The following is a 19,313-nucleotide window of genomic DNA, read 5'->3' on the forward strand; positions in this document are numbered from 1 at the left end:
CCCCAGTTTTCGGTGGGGAAATGGCCGCTCGTTTATTAATGAGCGTGGAAATGGCCGCTCGTTTCTTAACGAGCGTGGAGAACAAGCCGGCGCGCCCACCGGTCCGGGGATCGCGGCACGGCGGCGCTGCCTCTCCTCCGCGCCCTTCCGGCGGCGGAGCTCCGCTCGGAGCCGTCCCAAACGCCTGGAAAAGAGGCGAGAGGAGCCGGTGTTACGCGGAAAACGATGCTTTCCCGCCGGAATTTCCACGCCAGGAGCATCCCGGCTCCTCGCGACCTGCCCCGTTGGCTGCCGCGCGCGTGCGTTCACCCGCTCGGCCACGAACATTGCAAAACTACGTGTTTTTTTTAAATACATATAAATATCTCCTCGTTCCAAGAAGCGTGAGTCACGCGGGCGGGACCGCGGCCGGTTCCGAGCCGGTCCCTGCCGTGACTCAGCCCGCGATTGCTGAGCAACGACTTTCTCTTGCTTTTTCGGGAGGTTTAGCCAGAGGTTAGCGGAGGCTCCGGGGATTTATTCCCAGCTCCGGCCGCGAGGATCCTGCTCCCGGCAGTGCAGAGCTGGGATCGCCGGCGGGCGGCGGTTCGGCCTCAAAACGCTCCGAGTTGTTCCTCATCCAAAGGTTTATAGGCAGCAGATTAACCATGCGATAAACCCGGGAACGCCCGTGCTCCGCACACGTGTCCGACCCCTGGGAATAAATCGGAGCTGCATCCCGGCTCCTCGTACAACCTCGGACGCAAATTGCTGGAAAACCGTTTCCCCGTGTGGAAAGACAAAAAAAAACCCAACCGCATCGGCAGGAGCCGCGTGGAGAAAGGAGGGGGGAGAAAGTAAATTTCCTGGGGGACGGAGAAGGGGAAGCATTGCGGACAAAGAGCTAAATTGTGCGAGAGGAGGTGTGGGGGGGTGTCGGGGCTGTAACGGAATTAAAAAAACACCAAAAAAAAGCGGAGCAAAAATGTTGCTGTTCTCATCTTTCCACGCGGAGGAGCCAAGAAAGTGTCAGGACAAGGCCGGGGGCAGCTGGGCTGCGGGAAGAAACACTCGGAATAACGCAATCCGCTCTCACCCACTGAATTCCTTTTTACCCGGTAGAGCAAGAATTAGGCCCAAATCTCCCCACGTCGCTGCGTGTTCAGTTCCAGGCCCTCGCTGCGGCCTCCCGCGACTCCTGTTCTTTCCGCCTGTCGCTGCCGGCTGTGTTTTATCCATCGGGGAATTACGACGGAGAGCACGCTAAGCCCCCGCTCCCGATTACCACCGTTTGCTCGTGCAGCCGCTCCGCTTCGTCCCACCTCGCCGCAGGCGTCCGGCAGCGGTGCTTTGATTTAGGAGCTCGGTCTCCTCTGGCTTTCTATCAAAACAAAAAAAGACATAAGATGCTGCAGACAGGGGAGATCTGAGTCACCCGCAGCAGGTGACTGCAACGGCCTGCGGTGACGATGGCCCTGGTGTAAAACCTGACCCCAGACGGAGCGAAGCCTCCCTCCTTGCCTTATCGCTCAAGTTATTTATTTATTATTCACAAATATTCGCAGCTGAACACGTCCCATCCCCTCCTCTCTCCGCTCCCGGAGCCTGGGCCCTTCCTACTGTTATTCCTTATTTTAGTATTTGATGCTTTTGCGTTTCTCTGCCTCCATCCGTTCATTCGTCTCGCTCGTCCTGCAGTTTTTGTGTTTCTCTTGCCTCATCCCTGTTGCTCTTATCCCTTGTTTCATCCTCTCCAGGTCTCATCCTCCCTCCCTGCCACCTCCTCCCAGTATCCGTCATCCTCCCCAGGCCTCTGCGTCCCTCCTCGTCCCACCCGAACAGCTTTCGTCCCTCCCGCTGCCCTCGTCCCTCATCCCTTCTTTTTCCCTTGGCATTTCCATTGCTAGCACCTGGTTTTCCCTTCTTTTTCCTGCATCTGTTCCATCATTCACGCCTGGTTTTCCCTTCTTTTTCCTGCATCTGTTCCATCATTCACGCCTGGTTTTCCCTTCTTTTTCCTGCATCTGTTCCATCATTCACACCTGGTTTTCCCTTCTTTTTCCTGCATCTGTTCCATCATTCACGCCTGGTTTTCCCTTCTTTTTCCTGCATCTGTTCCATCATTCACACCTGGTTTTCCCTTCTTTTTCCTGCATCTTTTCCATCATTCACACCTGGTTTTCCCTTCTTTTTCCTGCATCTTCTCCATCATTCACACCTGGTTTTCCCTTCTTTTTCCTGCATCTGTTCCATCATTCACACCCATTTCCCTTCTTTTTCCTGCATCTTTTCCATCATTCACACCTGTTTTCCCCTCTTTCCCTTCATACTCAGCTTTGACACCTCCATTTTACCTCAACCCTCTGTCCTCTCCTTCACTCTATCTCCCTGCTACCCTTCATTCTCCCCTCTCCCCCCCATCACCACTTTCCTTCCTTCCCCCTCACCCCTACCACTTTCCAGCTCCATTTCTGGGCTCTTCCCCTTCTCCCCTCCGCTTTCCTTCCTCACCCCTCCGTCCCCTCCCGCTCCCTCCCGCCTTTCCCCCTCAGTCCTCCATTTTCCCCCTCGTCTTCGCGCCTCTCCCGCTCAGCCTTTTCCCGCCTTCTCCCCCGCGCATGCGCCGGAGCCCCGCCCTGCCGCGCAGGCGGCGCGGGGGGGGGAGGAGGAGGCGACTCGACGCATGCGCAAAGCGGCTCAGCGAGCCGCGCCAGCCTTTGCTTTCGGCGCATGCGCCCACGCGGGGAGGAGGGAGGAGGGGGGAAAGGCGAAACCGCGCATGCTCGCGCGAACGCGGCGGCCGCCCCCGCCCTACTGCGCAGGCGCCGAGCGGCCGCTTCCCCCGCGCGGGCGCCTCCCCCCCCGCCCCGCCCCGCCCTCGGCGCATGCGCGCTGGGCGGCGGAGGGCCCAGGCGGCGGAGGGAAGATGGCGGCGGTGGTACAGAATGTAGTCAAGCTGTGAGTGCTTCCCCCCCCCTCCCCCCCCGCGGGGGGCGCAATGGTTCGGCCCGGCGCGGGCGCGGGGTGCGCGGCGCTGCCCCCGGCGGGCGAGTCCAAGTGGCCGGAATGGGGGGGGGGGGAGGGGGCGAGGCGGCCGCTCTCGTTGTTGGGGGCAAAGTTTCCTCGGCGGCGGACGGCGAGGGCGGGTCGGAGGCGGCGGCGGCGGGAGGGCGCTGCGCGGGGCCCGGAGCCGGCGGCGGCGGCTCCGATGCGAGGCCCTGGGTTCCTCCATAGGGTCCTGCGGGGGCTCTATAGGGCCGTGGGGGTGTGGGGTCCCTCCCTGTAGGTCCCGTGAGGGGGTCCCTGTATGGTCTTGGGGGGGGGGACCCCTATACGGTCCTGTGAGGGGGTCCTATAGAGCCCGAGGGTCCTATAGAGCCTGGGGATCCTGTAGGGCCGTGGGGATGTGGGGTCCCTCCCTATATGGCCCCTTGAGGGGGTCCCCTGTAGGGTTCTGTGGGGAGCCAGGCCCTATATGGTCCTTTGGGGGGGGTCCTATAGAACCTGAGGGTCCTATAGTGCTGTGGAGTGTGGGGTCCCTCTCTATACGGCCCCTTGAGGGGGTCCCCTGTATGGTCCTGTTGGGGGAGAATCCCTATAGGGTCCTTTGAGGGGGTCCTATAGAGCCTGAGGGTCCTATAGTGCCATGGGGGTGTGGGGTCCCTCCCTATATGGCCCCTTGAGGGGGTCCCCTGTAGGGTTCTGTGGGGAGCCAGGCCCTATATGGTCCTTTGGGGGGGGGTCCTATAGAACCTGAGGGGCCTATAGTGCTGTGGGGTGTGGGGTCCCTCCCTATACGGCCCCTTGAGGGGGTCCCCTGTATGGTCCTGTTGGGGGAGAATCCCTATAGGGTCCTTTGAGGGGGTCCTATAGAGCCTGAGGGTCCTATAGTGCCGTGGGGGTGTGGGGTGCCTCCCTATACGGCCACTTGAGGGGGTCCCCTATAGGGTTCTGTGGGGAGCCAGGCCCTATATGGTCCTTTGGGGGGGGTCCTATAGAGCCTGAGGGTCCTATAGTGCCATGGGGGTGTGGGGTGCCTCCCTATATGGCCCCTTGAGGGTGTCCCCTATAGGGTCCTGTTGGGGGAGAATCCCTATAGGGTCCTTTGAGGGGGTCCTATAGAGCCTGGGGGCCCTCTAGGGCTGTGGGGTCAGGTCCCTCCCTATATGGCCCTACAAGGAAGTCCTATAGGACCCGGGGAATGGAGGGGTCCCCTCCTTGTATGGCCCTACGAGGAGGTCCTATAGAGCAGTGGGGGTGAGGGTCCCCCCCATACAGTCCTGTGGGGGGGTCCTATAGAGCTCAGGACATAGGCTTCCCCCTCTATATGGCCCTAGGATGGTGTCCTGTAGAGCTCAGGGGATAGGGGGTCCCCCCTCTATGGCCCTATGAAGGAGTCCTATAGAATGGTGGGGGTCTGGATTCCCCTATATGGTCCTGTGGGGGGGTCCTATAGAGCCGTGGGCATGGGGGTTCCTCCCTATATGGCCCTATGAGGGGGTCCTATAGAGCTTGGGCGATAGGGGTCTCCCCTTATATGGCCCTACGAGGGGTCCTGTGGAGCCCAGGAGTAACGTCCTCCCCATACAGGCCTGTAAGGGGACCCTATAGAAGCGGAGGGAGATGGATTCCCCCCATACGGCCCTGTGAGGGGACCCTTATAGAGCCCAGGGGGTGGATGTTGCTGCCCCCATACGGCCCTGTGAGAGGGGCCCTATAGAGCACTAGGAGTGCGGGTTTCTCTCTATACGGCACTGTAAGGGGACCCTATAGAGGGTGGGGGTTCCCCTATATGACCCTGTGAGGGGGCCTCTATAGAGTGTGGGGCTCTCCCCATATAGCCTCATAAAGGGGGGGGGGAACCCATAGAGCTTTGGGGGCAGGGGTCTGCCCCTATATAACCCTCGGAGAGGGGCCATATAGAGCCCTGGGTGGGGCGTAAAGTCCTCCGCTATACGGCCTTGTGCGGGGGGGGGGCAGAAGGTCTCACCATATAGCCCTATACCGCAGGCCCTATATTGCCCCTTTTTCCCAAAAAAGCTGTTTAAAACCTGCCCTGTGTAGCCCCAAGGTTAAATATATATAGATATATATGTGTATATATATATTTTATTCCCGTTTCCCCCCTGCGGGAAGGAGCCGGGAGCTTTTTCCCCCCCCGGAGGGATTTTCCCCCCCCCCGGAGGGATTTTTTTTAGCTAAAACACGCGGAATCCGGGCTCATTTCCACAGCGATCCGCTTTCCTGGAAGCTGCACTTAAAAGTCACTCAGTGGTAGCGGTTCAGCGCTGCAGCACGCGGCCGTGAGCCGGAAAAAATCCTTCGGGAGCAATAATCCGGTTTGTCGGACCCATTTACGCGCTTTCCGGCGTGGGAAATGTTCCTCCCGGGCCGGGAAAACCCGTCGGCTCATCCCGATGCCTCTCTTCGCTCTTTTTTTTCGGCATTTAGAGAAAATAGCAGCGTTTTTCCTTCCTTTTTTTAAAATAAGTTTGTTTCGCGGCAGTTATTCCGCAGTGGCAACCACCCTGAGCTTGCTGGCAGCTTCCCGCCGGAAAAGCACTTTAAAATCCCCTTTTTCCGGCACTTTTCCAGCTGCCAAAGCCCGCTCTTGGGCTTCGGAGAGCCCCGGAGGGACTCTCCAAACCTACAGATTTAATAGCACTTAATTTCTCCGAGCATCTCGATTTGCCGCTAAAAACGTCGGATTATCGTTTCGGGGGGTTGATTCCCCCCCTTTTTCTTTTTTCCACGTGAATTTTGAAATCTTTGGGACCGCCGAGCCTCTTCCGGATCCGTACGCTCGGCAGCAAAGAGGCCGAATCTTCCTTTTCCCCCTATAATCCTGTCTGCGGGAATTAATTCGGGAGGTTACGGGATGGTTTTAGGGAGAGCTGCGCTGCGCCAGCTTTTCGGGTGGGAAACAAGGTTTCCGGAGAAAATCAGCTCCGGGAGGGATTCGCCGCCCCGAACTTCAGGAATTTTAATGGTTGTTTTCATCCGAGCTCGGCCTTCGGGCTCCCTCTGCCGTCGCCGGAGAGGAAAAAACACTTTAGGACTTTTTCGCTGCGGATAATCGCCGCCGGGACGCTGCTTCCCATCGGGAATCGCCACCGACGTCGGACGCTGCTTTTTTGGGGAGCTGGGATGGTTTTCTCCCGCGCGCAAGGTGCCGGCGGTGATTCCCGGGGGCCGGCACAGGGAAGCTCTTTAAATGCGGCGTCCCGTTTATCCGTCAGCGCTCCGGATGACGCAGATCCGCGAGGAAATGGGATGCCAGGACCCTTTTTTCCATCCGATTTGCACTTACCAATATTTTCTCATCCTCGCTGCTCCGGCTGTTAGCGGTCCCGGTTTTATTTTTGGCCAGCTCCGGAAAAAATCCGCGGAAAAGCGATTTCAACCGCTTTCCTCTTCCCTTTAAACCTTCCTTTCCCTGTTATCCGGCGTGATGCTTCACGGACGGCGCTTGCTCCCGGCTCGACGGCGCTGCCGGCTCCCGCGCGCCTTCCGGCTCCTCTGGGATTTGCCCGTCGGAGCCGCTTCCAGCCGGCCGCGTGTTTTAAAAGCACCCAGAAAGGGGGTTTATTTTCTTATCGCCTGCGGGAAACGTGTCCGGAGGCGGTATTTAACGGGAAAACGGGCATTTGCTGCTTGGGACGCCCGGAAAGGCCAAATCCCGCAAATTCCCTATTCGTCTTGCCTGGATTTGGGATAACGGGGAAAAGGCAACTCACTCGTTCGCTCAAAACTTCCCCCCTTCTTTCCTCCCTTCCCCCTTTCTTTTCCCTCTCGCTTCCCCCCTTTTCCCTCTCGCTTCCCCCTTTCTTTTCCCTCTCGCTTCTCCCTTTTCTTTTCCCTCTCGCTTCCCCCTTTCTTTTCCCCCTTTTCCCCCTTTCTTTTCCCCCTTTTCCCCCCTTTCTTTTCCCCCTTTTCCCCCCTTTCTTTTCCCCCTTTTCCCCCCTTTCTTTTCCCTCTCGCTTCCCCCTTTCTCTTCCCTCTCGCTTCCCCCTTTCTCTTCCCTCTCGCTTCCCCCTTTCTCTTCCCTCTCGCTTCCCCCTTTCTCTTCCCTCTCGCTTCCCCCTTTCTCTTCCCTCTCGCTTCCCCCTTTCTCTTCCCTCTCGCTTCCCCCTTTCTTTTCCCTCTCGCTTCCCCCTTTCTCTTCCCTCTCGCTTCCCCCTTTCTCTTCCCTCTCGCTTCCCCCTTTCTCTTCCCTCTCGCTTCCCCCTTTCTCTTCCCTCTCGCTTCCCCCTTTCTCTTCCCTCTCGCTTCCCCCTTTCTCTTCCCTCTCGCTTCCCCCTTTCTCTTCCCTCTCGCTTCCCCCTTTCTCTTCCCTCTCGCTTCCCCCTTTCTTTTCCCTCTCGCTTCCCCCTTTCTTTTCCCTCTCGCTTCCCCCTTTCTTTTCCCTCTCGCTTCCCCCTTTCTCTTCCCTCTCGCTTCCCCCTTTCTTTTCCCTCTCGCTTCCCCCTTTCTCTTCCCTCTCGCTTCCCCCTTTCTTTTCCCTCTCGCTTCCCCCTTTCTCTTCCCTCTCGCTTCCCCCTTTCTCTTCCCTCTCGCTTCCCCCCTTTCTCTTCCCTCTCGCTTCCCCCTTTCTCTTCCCTCTCGCTTCCCCCTTTCTTTTCCCTCTCGCTTCCCCCTTTCTCTTCCCTCTCGCTTCCCCCTTTCTTTTCCCTCTCGCTTCCCCCTTTCTTTTCCCTCTCGCTTCCCCCTTTCTTTTCCCTCTCGCTTCCCCCTTTCTCTTCCCTCTCGCTTCCCCCTTTCTTTTCCCTCTCGCTTCCCCCTTTCTTTTCCCTCTCGCTTCCCCCTTTCTTTTCCCTCTCGCTTCCCCCTTTCTCTTCCCTCTCGCTTCCCCCTTTCTTTTCCCTCTCGCTTCCCCCTTTCTCTTCCCTCTCGCTTCCCCCTTTCTCTTCCCTCTCGCTTCCCCCTTTCTCTTCCCTCTCGCTTCCCCCTTTCTTTTCCCTCTCGCTTCCCCCTTTCTCTTCCCTCTCGCTTCCCCCTTTCTCTTCCCTCTCGCTTCCCCCTTTCTCTTCCCTCTCGCTTCCCCCTTTCTTTCCCCCTTTCCCCCCTTCCCGGTTTGCCGCCGCCTCCCCCCCCGCAGCCTGGGCGAGCAGTACTACCGCGACGCCATGGAGCAGTGCCACAACTACAACGCGCGGCTCTGCGCCGAGCGCAGCGTCCGCCTGCCCTTCCTCGACTCCCAGACCGGCGTCGCCCAGAGCAACTGCTACATCTGGATGGAGAAGCGTCACCGCGGCCCAGGTAGGCCCGGAGCGATCCGGCTCCGCTCGGCTCCGGAACGCCGCCCACCTTTTCCCTGCTGTCTTTTCTCCGAAGGTTTGGCTGCCGGGCAGCTCTACTCCTACCCGGCTCGCCGCTGGCGGAAGAAACGCCGCGCTCATCCCCCGGAGGACCCGCGGCTCTCCTTCCCCTCCATTAAACCAGGTAAATCCTGCCCCTTCCCGCTTCCCGGAGGCAGCCGGCGCTCTTCTTCCCGGACGGAGCCGGCCGCTCCCGGAGAAGCCGCTCGGCATCGGCCGCTAACCGCGTTCGCGGCCCTCGCCGTGGGGGGAGCTCCGCTGGGCCGGGCGGGATCCGGAGCGGCCTCGGAGCCGGCTGCTTCCCGCCGCTTCCCGCCGCTTCCCGCTGCTTCCCGTCGCTCCCGCAGAGGCCGAGCAGGCGCTGAAGAAGGACGGGCTGCTGGCGGCGGACGGCAGCAGCCTGGAGGCCCTGCTGCGCACGGACCCGCTGGAGAAGCGGCCGCTGCCGGACCCGCGCCTCGACGACGACAGCCTCGGCGAGTTCCCCGCCGCCAACAGCCGGGCCCGCAAGGTGCGTCGCCGCCCCGCTCCGCTTTTCCCCCTCCTTTTCCTGCCCCTCTCCCGGCGGCGGGATGCGGGATGGATTTAACGGGTGGGGACGGATTTAACGGGGAGGGACGGATTTAGCGCGGAGGGACGATGCTCCTGGAGAGCGGGAGGCCGGGGCCTCCCTCTCCTTGTGCCGATGCAACCAGTCAAGCTCCGGGATGGGAATTCCCAGCTCCAGGACCAGAATTCCCAGCTGCAGGATGGGAATTCCCAGTGGCAGGACGTGGGGACGGATTTAATGGGCAGGGATGGATTTAGCGGGGAGGGACGATGCTCCTGGAGAGCAGGAGGCCGGGGCCTCCCTCTCCTTGCGCCGATGCAACCCGGTCAAGCTCCAGGATGGGAATTCCCGGCTCCGGGATGGGAATTCCCAGTGGTGGGACACGGGGATGGATTTAACGGGGAGGGACGGATTTAACAGGGAGGGACGATGCTCCTGGAGAGCGGGAGGCCGGGGCCTCCCTCTCCTTGTGCCGATACAACCAGTCAAGCTCCGGGATGGGAATTCCCAGCTCCAGGACCAGAATTCCCAGCTGCAGGATGGGAATTCCCAGTGGTGGGACACGGGGACGGATTTAATGGGGAGGGACTGATTTAGCGGGCAGGGACAATGCTCCTGGAGAGCGGGAGGCCGGGGCCTCCCTCTCCTTGCGCCAATGCAACCCGGTCAAGCACCAGGATGGGAATTCCCGGCTCCGGGATGGGAATTCCCAGCTCCAGGACCAGAATTCCCAGCTGCAGGATGGGAATTCCCAGTGGTGGGACACGGGGACGGATTTAATGGGGAGGGACTGATTTAGCGGGCAGGGACAATGCTCCTGGAGAGCGGGAGGCCGGGGCCTCCCTCTCCTTGCGCCAATGCAACCCGGTCAAGCGCCAGGATGGGAATTCCCGGCTCCGGGATGGGAATTCCCAGCTCCGAGGCTCAGCCGTGGTCTCCAGCCCCTCGGTGAAGCGGGAGGTGCGGTTCGGTTGTCTCTCCCCGACGCTTCTCCTTCCAGGAGCTGGGCCGTGTCCCGTGGGACTCGCTCGCCTTCCGGATCGCTTCGGACGAGCCTTTTTTTTCCCCATTTTGGGCAAAATCGCCGAGTTTCCCGCTGCCCTTTTCTTCCCTCCTCGCTGCTGTCCGGCTTCCTAAGTCTAGCGCCGAGGCAGCTCGTTAAACCGGAGTCTTTATTCCTCATCGTGCTCCGGAGCTTTTTCCTATTAAATTTATCAGGAAGGAAAGGGGTTTCAGCTGCCTGGGTGCCGGGCTGCTCCTCGTGTAGCTCCCCGTGATTAATGCTAACTGTAATTAACAATAACTGTAATTAACAGTAACTGCAATTAACAGTATCCGCTCTTGGAAGGGATTTGGGACCTCCCGTTCCCGACCTCGCTCTTTGACCGTGCTGGACGAGGGATTCGGGCCGCTCGGCTGCTCATTCGGCCTCTGCGGGTTCGGGTTGTTTGAGCCAATTTTGGTGATTTTTGGTGAAAAGGGGCTCTGATCTCCCCCCTTTCGTCACTGGCTGAATATCTCGGGTCCGGCAGCCCCTATTTACCCTGATTTGGCAAAATTCAGAAGCTCCTTTTCTTTAGAAACTGGAGCGCTCCTGAAGCCCGGAGCCGGATGAAGCGTTATCCAAGACGGACCTGGGCAAAACCCTTCCAAACCTCTGGTTTAAGCTTTACTTCTGCGATCGGGGCCGAGTTTTTATTATTTTCCCCTTTTCCTTCTTTTATAAAAGCCTTTCGCCTTCAGAAACGCCCCGTGGACATGAGCTCCGGGTCGGAAATCATTGGCTTAGCGGATCAAAGGCCGGGTTGGTACGGATTAGCCTCGGTCCGGGCTGGAAAAGGACGTTCCGGGTCACGGAGGTCTGTTTTTTCTGATGAGACGGCTTGTTTTTCCAAGTGCCGTCTCACCTCTGGCCCCGTTTCTGCGTTTTTTCCCCCCCTCCAGGGTGGTTTTAGGTAGAAATGTGATTTCAGGCCGGCTCGTTTTGACGCTCGGAGGTGTGGAAGGATCCCGGGACGGGCGTCGGAGCGCCCGTTTGCCGGAGCCGGCTGGAAAACGGCCCCGTTTCACATGCCCAGCCATGAGTCGAGATGCCGCGAGCGCCTTAAGGGCCCGGATTCCCCTGGATTTGGGGAATAAAACACCCCAGATCCCCTTTCTTCCCCCCAAATTCCCTGTCCTTCCTCCTCCTCGCGCGTTACAGGCTGGAAATGGATGCGGCTGCAGGCGCCCCGAGGCCGCGCTGATGTATCTCCGTCCTCCCTCCGTTTTTTTCCCTTTCCCTCCATCCGCACCAAGGTTTTGCCTGGAATAACCCCTCTCCTCCTTATTTCCTAGCGGATTCTGGAGCCGGATGACTTCCTGGACGATTTGGACGATGAAGACTACGAAGAAGACACGCCGAAGCGGAGAGGGAAGGGGAAAGCCAAGGTGAGGGCGGCTGCGCGCCGTCTCGTCAGGCTCCGGTGCCGGTTTTGGGATGATTCCTCACAAAACCGGGACACTCCGGACACCTCGAGGGGTCCCTGCCGCCTTCCGGGCCTCGAACGCGTCTGTGCCGAGCCGAATCGCGGAGAGCGGAGGTGTCTTCCCGATGCCGTTGTCTCTTGCCGGAGATCCCTCTTGTGGATCTGCCGCTTCCCGAGGGAAAACACGGATGCTCCCGGAGCCAAACGCTCCCGGAGAGACCCGCTGGCGATCCCAAACGGCTCGGGCAGCGCGATCCCAAACGATTTGGGCAGCGCGATCCCAAACGATTTGGGTGATATTCGGCAATCTCTTCTCCCTCCGAGCACCGCTGGTTTTTGGGCCAGTTTTGGGCCGGTTTGGGATTTTTTTTGCCATTTCAGGCCGTTTTTTTGCCGTTTTGGGATTTTTTTGCCATTTTGGGCCGTTTTTGTGCCGTTCCGGGCCGTTCCCACTAAGGGGCAGCATCGGATCGCTCTTTTTCCTCCGCCGAGCCGCCGGCATCCTCGGAGCAGCCGCTTCGCCCGCAGCCTGCCTCAACCTTCCCTTTCCCTCCCCGCTCCCAGGGCAAAGGTGTCGGAGGGGCTCGCAAGAAACTGGACGCGGCCATTTTAGAGGACCGGGATAAACCGTACGCTTGCGACAGTGAGTACGAAAATTTAGGCCTTTCCGGAAAAAAAGGGAGCTGGGGGAGGGAGGAGGGTGTTTTCGGACCCCTTCGGACTCGCAGCCCTGCCCCGACGCTTGCCGGTTGCTTGTGTTTTCCACGGGGAAACGTCCTCTCCCGCTCCGGCAGCGCTGATTCGGCGGGGACCCGGCGTTTGGCCCCACATGTAGCGCTTGGAAATGGGGAAAACCCTCATTTTTGGGTTTTTTTTTCCCCCTTGTTTCTGACCGCTCGGTCTGCAAATCCCGGGATTGAAACCAGCCCCGAAACGCGGCCCGGCTTCTGCCCGCCGGTGCCGTCCGTTCAACCCCCAACGGCTTCGGCAGCCGGAGCCGCTCTCCGTCCCGACCTCCGGGCCGCGGGGAGCTTTTATCCGGAGAGATCCGCTATCCCGCCGCGGCTCCGGCTGCTTGGGAGCCCCCGGAGGGAAATTTTACCCTTTTTCGGGGTGTTGGGGGGGAGGAAACGGCTCGAGGCGGGACGGGGGATGCGGCTCGGGGCCCTGCCGCTCCATCGGGATTTTCCCGGCAGCGGTGGCCCCGGCACGGCTCCGTCCCGCCCGTCGCTCCTCCCGCTCTCCCAAAATCCCCCTTTAAAGGGTTTATTTTCGAGGCTCCGGCCCTGCCGCTGGCACCGGGCCTGGTTTCCCGCTGCCTCGCAGCGTTCCCTGCTGTTGCTTCCTCCCTTTCCCCCCCGCCACCTTCCTCCTCCTCCTCCTCGCTGCCAAAACCCTGCGAGAGGAGGGGGGAAGGAAAAAAAAACCCCCAAAACTCCCCGTTTCGACGGGAACCGCCGAGAAAAACGGCGAGCCGAGGCTCCGAAACCACCCTCCTCTCTCCTTCCTCCGTCCCGTCGGAGCCGGCGCCGGTTCCTCCCGGGAACGAAACCCCACCGACCCCCCGAGTCGCTGTGTTTATTTATTTCTTTTTTTTTCCTTCCTTCCCCCTTTTCTCTCCTCGTTTCCGGAGCCCCTCTGCTGTCTGTCGCCTGGCTCGGGTGCGTGAGTGCGATCGACTGTGTGCGCTGTGGGTTCGCGTTTTTTTTCTCTTCTCACGACTCTCTTTCTGTGTTTCAGATAGTTACAAACAAAAGCATTCCTTGAAACCTCCTGACCGAGGTAGTCCGCTCTCTGTCCGCCTCCTCCCGTTTTTTGTTTCCTTCCTCCTTCCCTCCTTCGTTTGGTTCCCCCCCCTTCCCCTTTTTTAATTTCCCTCCTGCCTCTGCTCTCCTGGAAAATTCCCTTTCCCAAACCTCGCCGGGGAGGGGAGAGGGGAGGGGAAACGCGGCCGAGGGCAGAAAGCCGACGTCAAAGCCGACCTCGCCGCCTTGGAAAGACGCTTCGGAAAACAGTTTAATCCCCCCCTGCCGCTGCCGCACGCGGCGTTCCCATCCGGAGCCAGCGCTCGGGCTCCGCTTTCCGCAAAACGCCGCGGCGTGGCGCTGCTTTTCCCAAAAAAACCCTCTTTTTGGGTAAAATGCCTCCCAAGTTGGCGGCGCCCGGGAGGGGGAAACCCCGCCGCTGCCTGGATTCCAGAGAAGGGGGGAAAATAAGTCCCCAAACCCTTCGGAGGTGTCGCGATGACGGAGAGGTGGAAAAGCCCCCGGAGCGATGCCGGAAAAGCAGCCGGGATGAGGTGCCGGTCACGGCTGCTTTTCCGCTCGCCGGGAACCGCCGGCACCCCGAAACCCGCGGAAGCAGCAGCAGCTCCGCTGCAGCCCCGGCGGCTCCTCTGCTGCGCCGGGAAGGGGCGGAAAAGCCGCGGATCGGTGCTTTTTCCCTGCTTCCTGGTGCTTTTTCCCAAGTGTTGACTCCTCAGCCGGGAGGTGCGATGCCTCTTTTTTCCCCCTTCCCGGTTTCGGAGCAATTAGACGGGATTTTAGGGCTGACAAAGTTTCTTTGGGCGCCGGAGAAAAGCTTCGGAGGGCCTCTGGGATTGGGAATCTTTTCCCAAAGCCGTTTCCCGTCCCCGTGATGCGGAAAGACGATGGGAAAACGTCACGTCTGACCCCCGCTGCCGCTGCAGGGCTTCGTTTTGCCCCCCAAATCCCGGGTTCGGCCCTGATCCCTGCGGCTGCCGCGTTCGGAGCCCGAATCCCCGCTGCCGGGCTTTTCCCTGCTTCCCAGCTCCGTTTTCTGCCGTGGTGGGAGCAGCTCGGATTCGGCTTTGCCTTTTGCCCGGCTCTGCATTCCCGCGGCGCGGAGGGAGCTGCGATTTCCCGGCCAAACGAGCTCTCAAATCGGGCCCTAAACGAGCTTTCGGGGCCCGGCGCTGCTCCGGGGCAGAAATCGGGCTCCTCCCGTGGGACTCGGAGCTTCTGCCTCCGCTCCCGGCCGGGATTTGGGAAAACCAGGGGCTGCCGGAGACAAAGCAAGTTCAGTTTCCCCGGATTCACTTGGCACCACGGCTCTTTGACTCCTCGGCCTTCCTTTTTTGAGGCTCCACGTCGATGCTGTCCGTTTTTCCCATAAAAACGGCCGTTTTGGGAGCCGCCCGGCTCCCGTTCCAGGTGGGAGCTTTTGGATGGGATTTTTCCCGCAGCGTTTTGTTGCTCCGATCGATTCCTGCGTTTTCCCCCCGTTTTTGCTTCCCCGAGGGAAGCCGAGCGACGGTCGCGGTTTAGCAGGCTGCCGGCGTTGGGAACTGCTCGCTTCCCGGCTCCGGTGGGATCCGATGGGATCCGATGGGATCCGGCATCAGCAACAAAGCATCTTTGTGGGATTTTGTGGGATTTTGGGGATTGGGAAGGGAGAAACCAGCCCGGCATCTCGGATACCGGCCCTGTAGCGCGGGAAGCGGCGCCGCGGGCCGGGAGCCGAGTTAGGCAGCGGGTCGCCGGCGGCTTTCCGGCTGCTCCAACCTTTTTTCCGTGTTTTTTTCCCCCCTCCTTCCGCAGTCTGCGGGAAGCGTTACAAGAACCGGCCGGGCCTGAGTTACCACTACGCTCACTCCCACCTGGCCGAGGAGGAGGGTGACGACAAGGACGACTCGCAGCCCCCGACGCCCGTCTCGCAGCGCTCCGAGGAGCAGAAATGTAAGCGGCGTTCCCGCTTTTCCCTCCCGCTTTCCCGGGAAGCCGGATGCTTCGGGATCCCCTCCTTCCCGGCTCGGCGATGGCCGGAGCCTCCGAAATCCCCGCGAAACCGTCCCCTGCATCCCGTTGCCTCCGTTTGGAGCTTGGTAGCGTCTCGAAGCGGCTCCGGGATTCCCGGAGAGGGACGCTGGGGTCGTCCGCTTGCGGAAAACCCGGATTTCCTTCCTTTTTTCCGCCCAAATCCGTCCCCGCGCCGCAGCCAAGAAAGGCCCCGACGGCTTGGCCTTGCCCAACAACTACTGCGACTTCTGCCTGGGCGACTCCAAAATCAACAAGAAGACGGGGCAGCCCGAAGAGCTGGTCTCCTGCTCCGACTGCGGCCGATCCGGTAGGGAGCCGCTCCGGCCGGAAAGCCGCCGGCCGCCCTCCTTCCCGCCGGGAAGAGCTGGGGCGCTCGGCCCGCTCGGGTTTTAGTTACGGGGCGGAAAGGGGGAAGGAGAAAGCCGTGTTGCCAGCCGGATTCCTCGGCGGCGGGTTCGGCTCTCCGCTTCCCACTTTTCCGGGCGCTTTTCCGGGCGGGAACGCGCTCCTGAGGCCCGGCTTCCCGCCCGGCAGGCCACCCCTCGTGCCTGCAGTTCACGCCGGTCATGATGGCGGCCGTGAAGACGTACCGCTGGCAGTGCATCGAGTGCAAGTGCTGCAACATCTGCGGCACCTCGGAGAACGACGTGAGTATCCGGGCGGATCCGCCTCGGGAACGCCGGCACGCGCTGTCCCGATCCGCCTCGGGAACTCCCGCCGAGCCGCCGGCACGCGCTGCCCGTTCCGGTGGTTTTTATCGGGCAGTTTCCCGCGATCCGGAGGCAAAGCCTTTCCCGGTCGCTGTTCCGGGGCCGATTTTCCTGTTTTTTCCGGGAAATGGGATCAAATCCGAATTTTCTCTGTTTTTCTTTCCGCTCCGGCGCCGCCGGCTCAGGACCAGCTGCTCTTCTGCGACGACTGCGACCGCGGCTACCACATGTACTGCCTCACTCCCCCCATGTCGGAGCCGCCGGAAGGTGAGAGCCGCATCCCACCGTCCCTCCGGCTTTTCCCGGGATTTCCCCCGAGCCGTCGGATTTTAACAGCGAGGCCGAGCCGCTTTTGGGCCAAAATCAGGCTCGATTTATTAAAAAAAGCGAGCTCTGACTCCCTGCCTGGAGCGCCGGGCTGTTCCCGTCCTCCGCGCTTATCCCGTCTTCCGCGCTCATCCCTCCTTCCCGCCCTCGGAGCAGACGGAGAAATTGGAGTTTTCAGATCGCGGAAAAGGGCGACGGCGCCTGAGGGAAAATCCCCAAAAAACCCCCAAACTCCGGAGGAATCTGCCCAGCTCCTCGGCCTCGTCCGACCCCTTTGCTCCCAGTCGATCACCCCTTTTCCGCCTTTTTTTTCCGGTTTTCCAGGGAGCTGGAGCTGCCACTTGTGTCTGGATCTACTGAAGGAAAAAGCCTCCATTTACCAGAACCAGAATTCCTCCTGATCCGGCTCCGCGCGGCGGGGGGAAAACAGGAAAACGAGGAGTTCTCCGCTACCTACAGGGCTCTGTTACTCTATTTTCCCTTTTTTTTTGCTTTTTTTAAGTCTTTCCTGTGTTTTCCGGTTGTTTTTTTTATTATTATTATTTGGGAAGGGCGGGAATTGGGGTGTTGGGGGGGTTTTTGGGGGGTTTTTTTTGCTTTTCCCCGCGCGCGCGTGCTCATTTCTCTCCTTCACGAAGCAGATCCGAAGGCGGGGAGTTCGGTTTTCCCAGCGGGAATCCGCTCCGGGGCTGCGCGCTGCCGGGAAAAAACCCGGCGAATTCCTGAGGAGATGCCGACGAGCCGGATTCGCCTCTCGGGAGCTGCCGGCGCCAAACGCTGCTTCGGCCTCGTCGTCCTCCCGCCGGGAGAGGGACATTCCCGCGCTCCGGCTTCGCCGCTGCTCCGAGCGGAAAAACCGCGGGAAGAGGGAGAAAGCGGGAATCCGCTCCGATGGCCGTGGCTTCCTCCAGCCTTTTCCAAACCTTTTTTATTAGGTTTTTTTCCGGAGGGGGGTTATTTTCCGTTGCTTTTTTTTTATTTTTCCCGCCCGCTCCCTGGAGGAACCGCCGCCGGCCGGAGCACCGGCTCCGCATCCGTGTGTATTCCCACCGGGATGAGGCCTTAGCTTCCACCCTCCGACCCCGCAAACGAGGGAAAATCCTGCGTTCCCAGGTTTTTTCCCCGATTTAGCCGAAGCGGCAGCACCGCTCAGACGTGCCGGCTCTTGCCCGGAGTCGCCGGTCGTGCGGGGCTCGAATCCGCCATTTCCCGGCGCTCCGGAGCCGGGAACGCCGACGCCCCTTGCTCGGAAACCACCGTGCTGGGAAATTTCGGGGCCGGAAAGGAGCTTTTCACCCCATTTCGGAGCGGGAGGAGAAGCCTTCGGCGCCGGCCGCCCCTCGGATCCGGCAGCGACGCTCCCGGCACGGACGCGCGGGATGAGTTTGGGAATTTTTTTCGGGACAGCCCTCGGAGAGGCCGGCGCCGCCGCATCTCGGTGACGGAAATGTGCCTGTTTTGTTGGGTTTTTATCCTAAATCCGCTTGGAAACCTACCTCCGCCCCCCCCCCTTCCGACGGCGCGCCGCGGGGAAAGGGATGAGCCTGGAGACGCCATTCGGGATCCCTCCGGCGGGATCGTGTCCCGGAGCGGCTCCGGAACACCGGGACGGGCCGAGCCACCGATTCCAGCTCGAAAATGCCGATAATGGTCAAAAAGGCTGATTCCGGCTCAAAAATGGGGCTGCGGAAGTGGCGGCCGCCCGGACTCTGCCGCTCCGGCTTTTCCCCTCCGCTTCCGCGCGAGCGACCCGGCGGGATCCGATCCGGTAACGGCCAAAAAACGCTGATAACGGCCCCAAAATGCCGGGAATGGACCCAAAAACAACGGTAACGGCCCCAAAACGCTGGGAACGCCTCAAAAATGACGGTTATGGCCCCAAAATGCTGATAACGCCTCAAAAATGCTGGTAATGGCCCAAAAATGGTGGTAACAGCCCAAAACCGCCAGTAATGGTCCCAAAATGCCGAGAATGGACCCAAAAACGATGCTAACGGCCCTGAAACGCTGATAATGCCTCAAAAACGACGATAATGGCTCCAAAATGCTGAGAATGCCTCAAAAACACCGCTAACAGCCCCAAAATGCTGAGAATGCCTCAAAAATGATGATACTGGCCCAAAAACGCCAATAATGCCTCAAAAATGACGGTAACGGCGCCAAAACGCCAAGAATGGACCCAAAAACGACAGTAACAGCCCCCAAACGCCGAGAATGCCTCAAAAACAATGATAACGGCCCCAAACCGCCGGGAACGGCCCCAAAAGGCGGGACGGCAGTGGCCGCCGGGGCTCGGTTTTGGGGGAAATTTGCGCAGTTTTGGGCTGGTGGCTTTCGCACTGCTTCTGCACTTCCGAGCGCTGCATTTCGAGGCCAAACTCCGGGATTTGGGGGCCGGTGAAGCCCCCCTTCCCTGCCCCCCCCGCCACCGCCGAGCTTCACACGTGTCTTAGCCCGCCTGCCCCGGGGAGAAAAAAGGAAGAAAAAGGAAAAAACGGGAAGAAAAAGAAACCCACGACACCAAAACGGCTTGTTTTCGTAATAAAAAGGGAAAAAAACGAAAAAACGACCGCGTGGGGCTGTGGCTTGGGGGGGATGTGGCTTCTCCGGGGGCTCGTACTGGGGTTGTGCTGCCCCATTTTGGGGTGAAAACGCCCCTTTTAGCGGCTCGCGTGTGGCTTCTCCGGGGGCTCGTACTGGGGTTGTGCTGCCCCCATTTTGGGGTGAAAACGCCCCTTTTAGCGGCTCACGTGTGGCTTCTCCGGGGGCTTGTACTGGGGTTGTACCACCCCCATTTTGGGGTGAAAACGCCCCTTTTAGTGGCTCGCGTGTGGCTTCTCTGGGGGCTTGTACTGGGGTTGTGCTGCCCCATTTTGGGGTGAAAACGCCCCTTTTAGCGGCTCGCGTGTGGCTTCTCCGGGGGCTCGTACGGGGTTGTGCTGCCCCATTTTGGGGTGAAAACGCCCCTTTTAGTGGCTCGCGTGTGGCTTCTCCGGGGGCTCGTACGGGGTTGTGCTGCCCCATTTTGGGGTGAAAACGCCCCTTTTAGTGGCTCGCGTGTGGCTTCTCCGGGGGCTCGTACGGGGTTGTACCACCCCCATTTTGGGGTGAAAACGCCCCTTTTAGTGGCTCGCGTGTGGCTTCTCCGGGGGCTCGTACGGGGTTGTACCACCCCCATTTTG

General features: G+C 60.1%; 1 protein-coding gene across 2 annotated transcripts; it reads left to right on the plus strand.

The window, feature by feature from the left end:
- The first annotated feature begins 2,824 nt into the window (after positions 1-2,824).
- Positions 2,825-18,697, plus strand: DPF2 (double PHD fingers 2). 2 transcript variants are annotated; one of them, XM_064503169.1, is made up of 12 exons: positions 2,825-2,937; positions 8,078-8,238; positions 8,314-8,421; positions 8,645-8,808; positions 11,185-11,277; positions 11,880-11,958; positions 13,056-13,097; positions 14,876-15,013; positions 15,273-15,401; positions 15,629-15,741; positions 15,990-16,071; positions 16,456-18,697. In XM_064503169.1, the coding sequence occupies exons 1-12, from the start codon at positions 2,906-2,908 to the stop codon at positions 16,530-16,532; spliced, it is 1,218 nt and encodes a 405-aa protein (XP_064359239.1). In that variant the 5' UTR covers positions 2,825-2,905; the 3' UTR covers positions 16,533-18,697. The 2 variants fall into 2 exon arrangements, with proteins under 2 accessions (XP_064359239.1, XP_064359240.1); XM_064503170.1 differs by lacking the exon at positions 13,056-13,097.
- Positions 18,698-19,313: the final 616 nt, after the last annotated feature.

Source organism: Dromaius novaehollandiae, chromosome 35 (genome assembly GCF_036370855.1).
Source record: "Dromaius novaehollandiae isolate bDroNov1 chromosome 35, bDroNov1.hap1, whole genome shotgun sequence".
NCBI classification, from domain to species: domain Eukaryota; kingdom Metazoa; phylum Chordata; class Aves; order Casuariiformes; family Dromaiidae; genus Dromaius; species Dromaius novaehollandiae.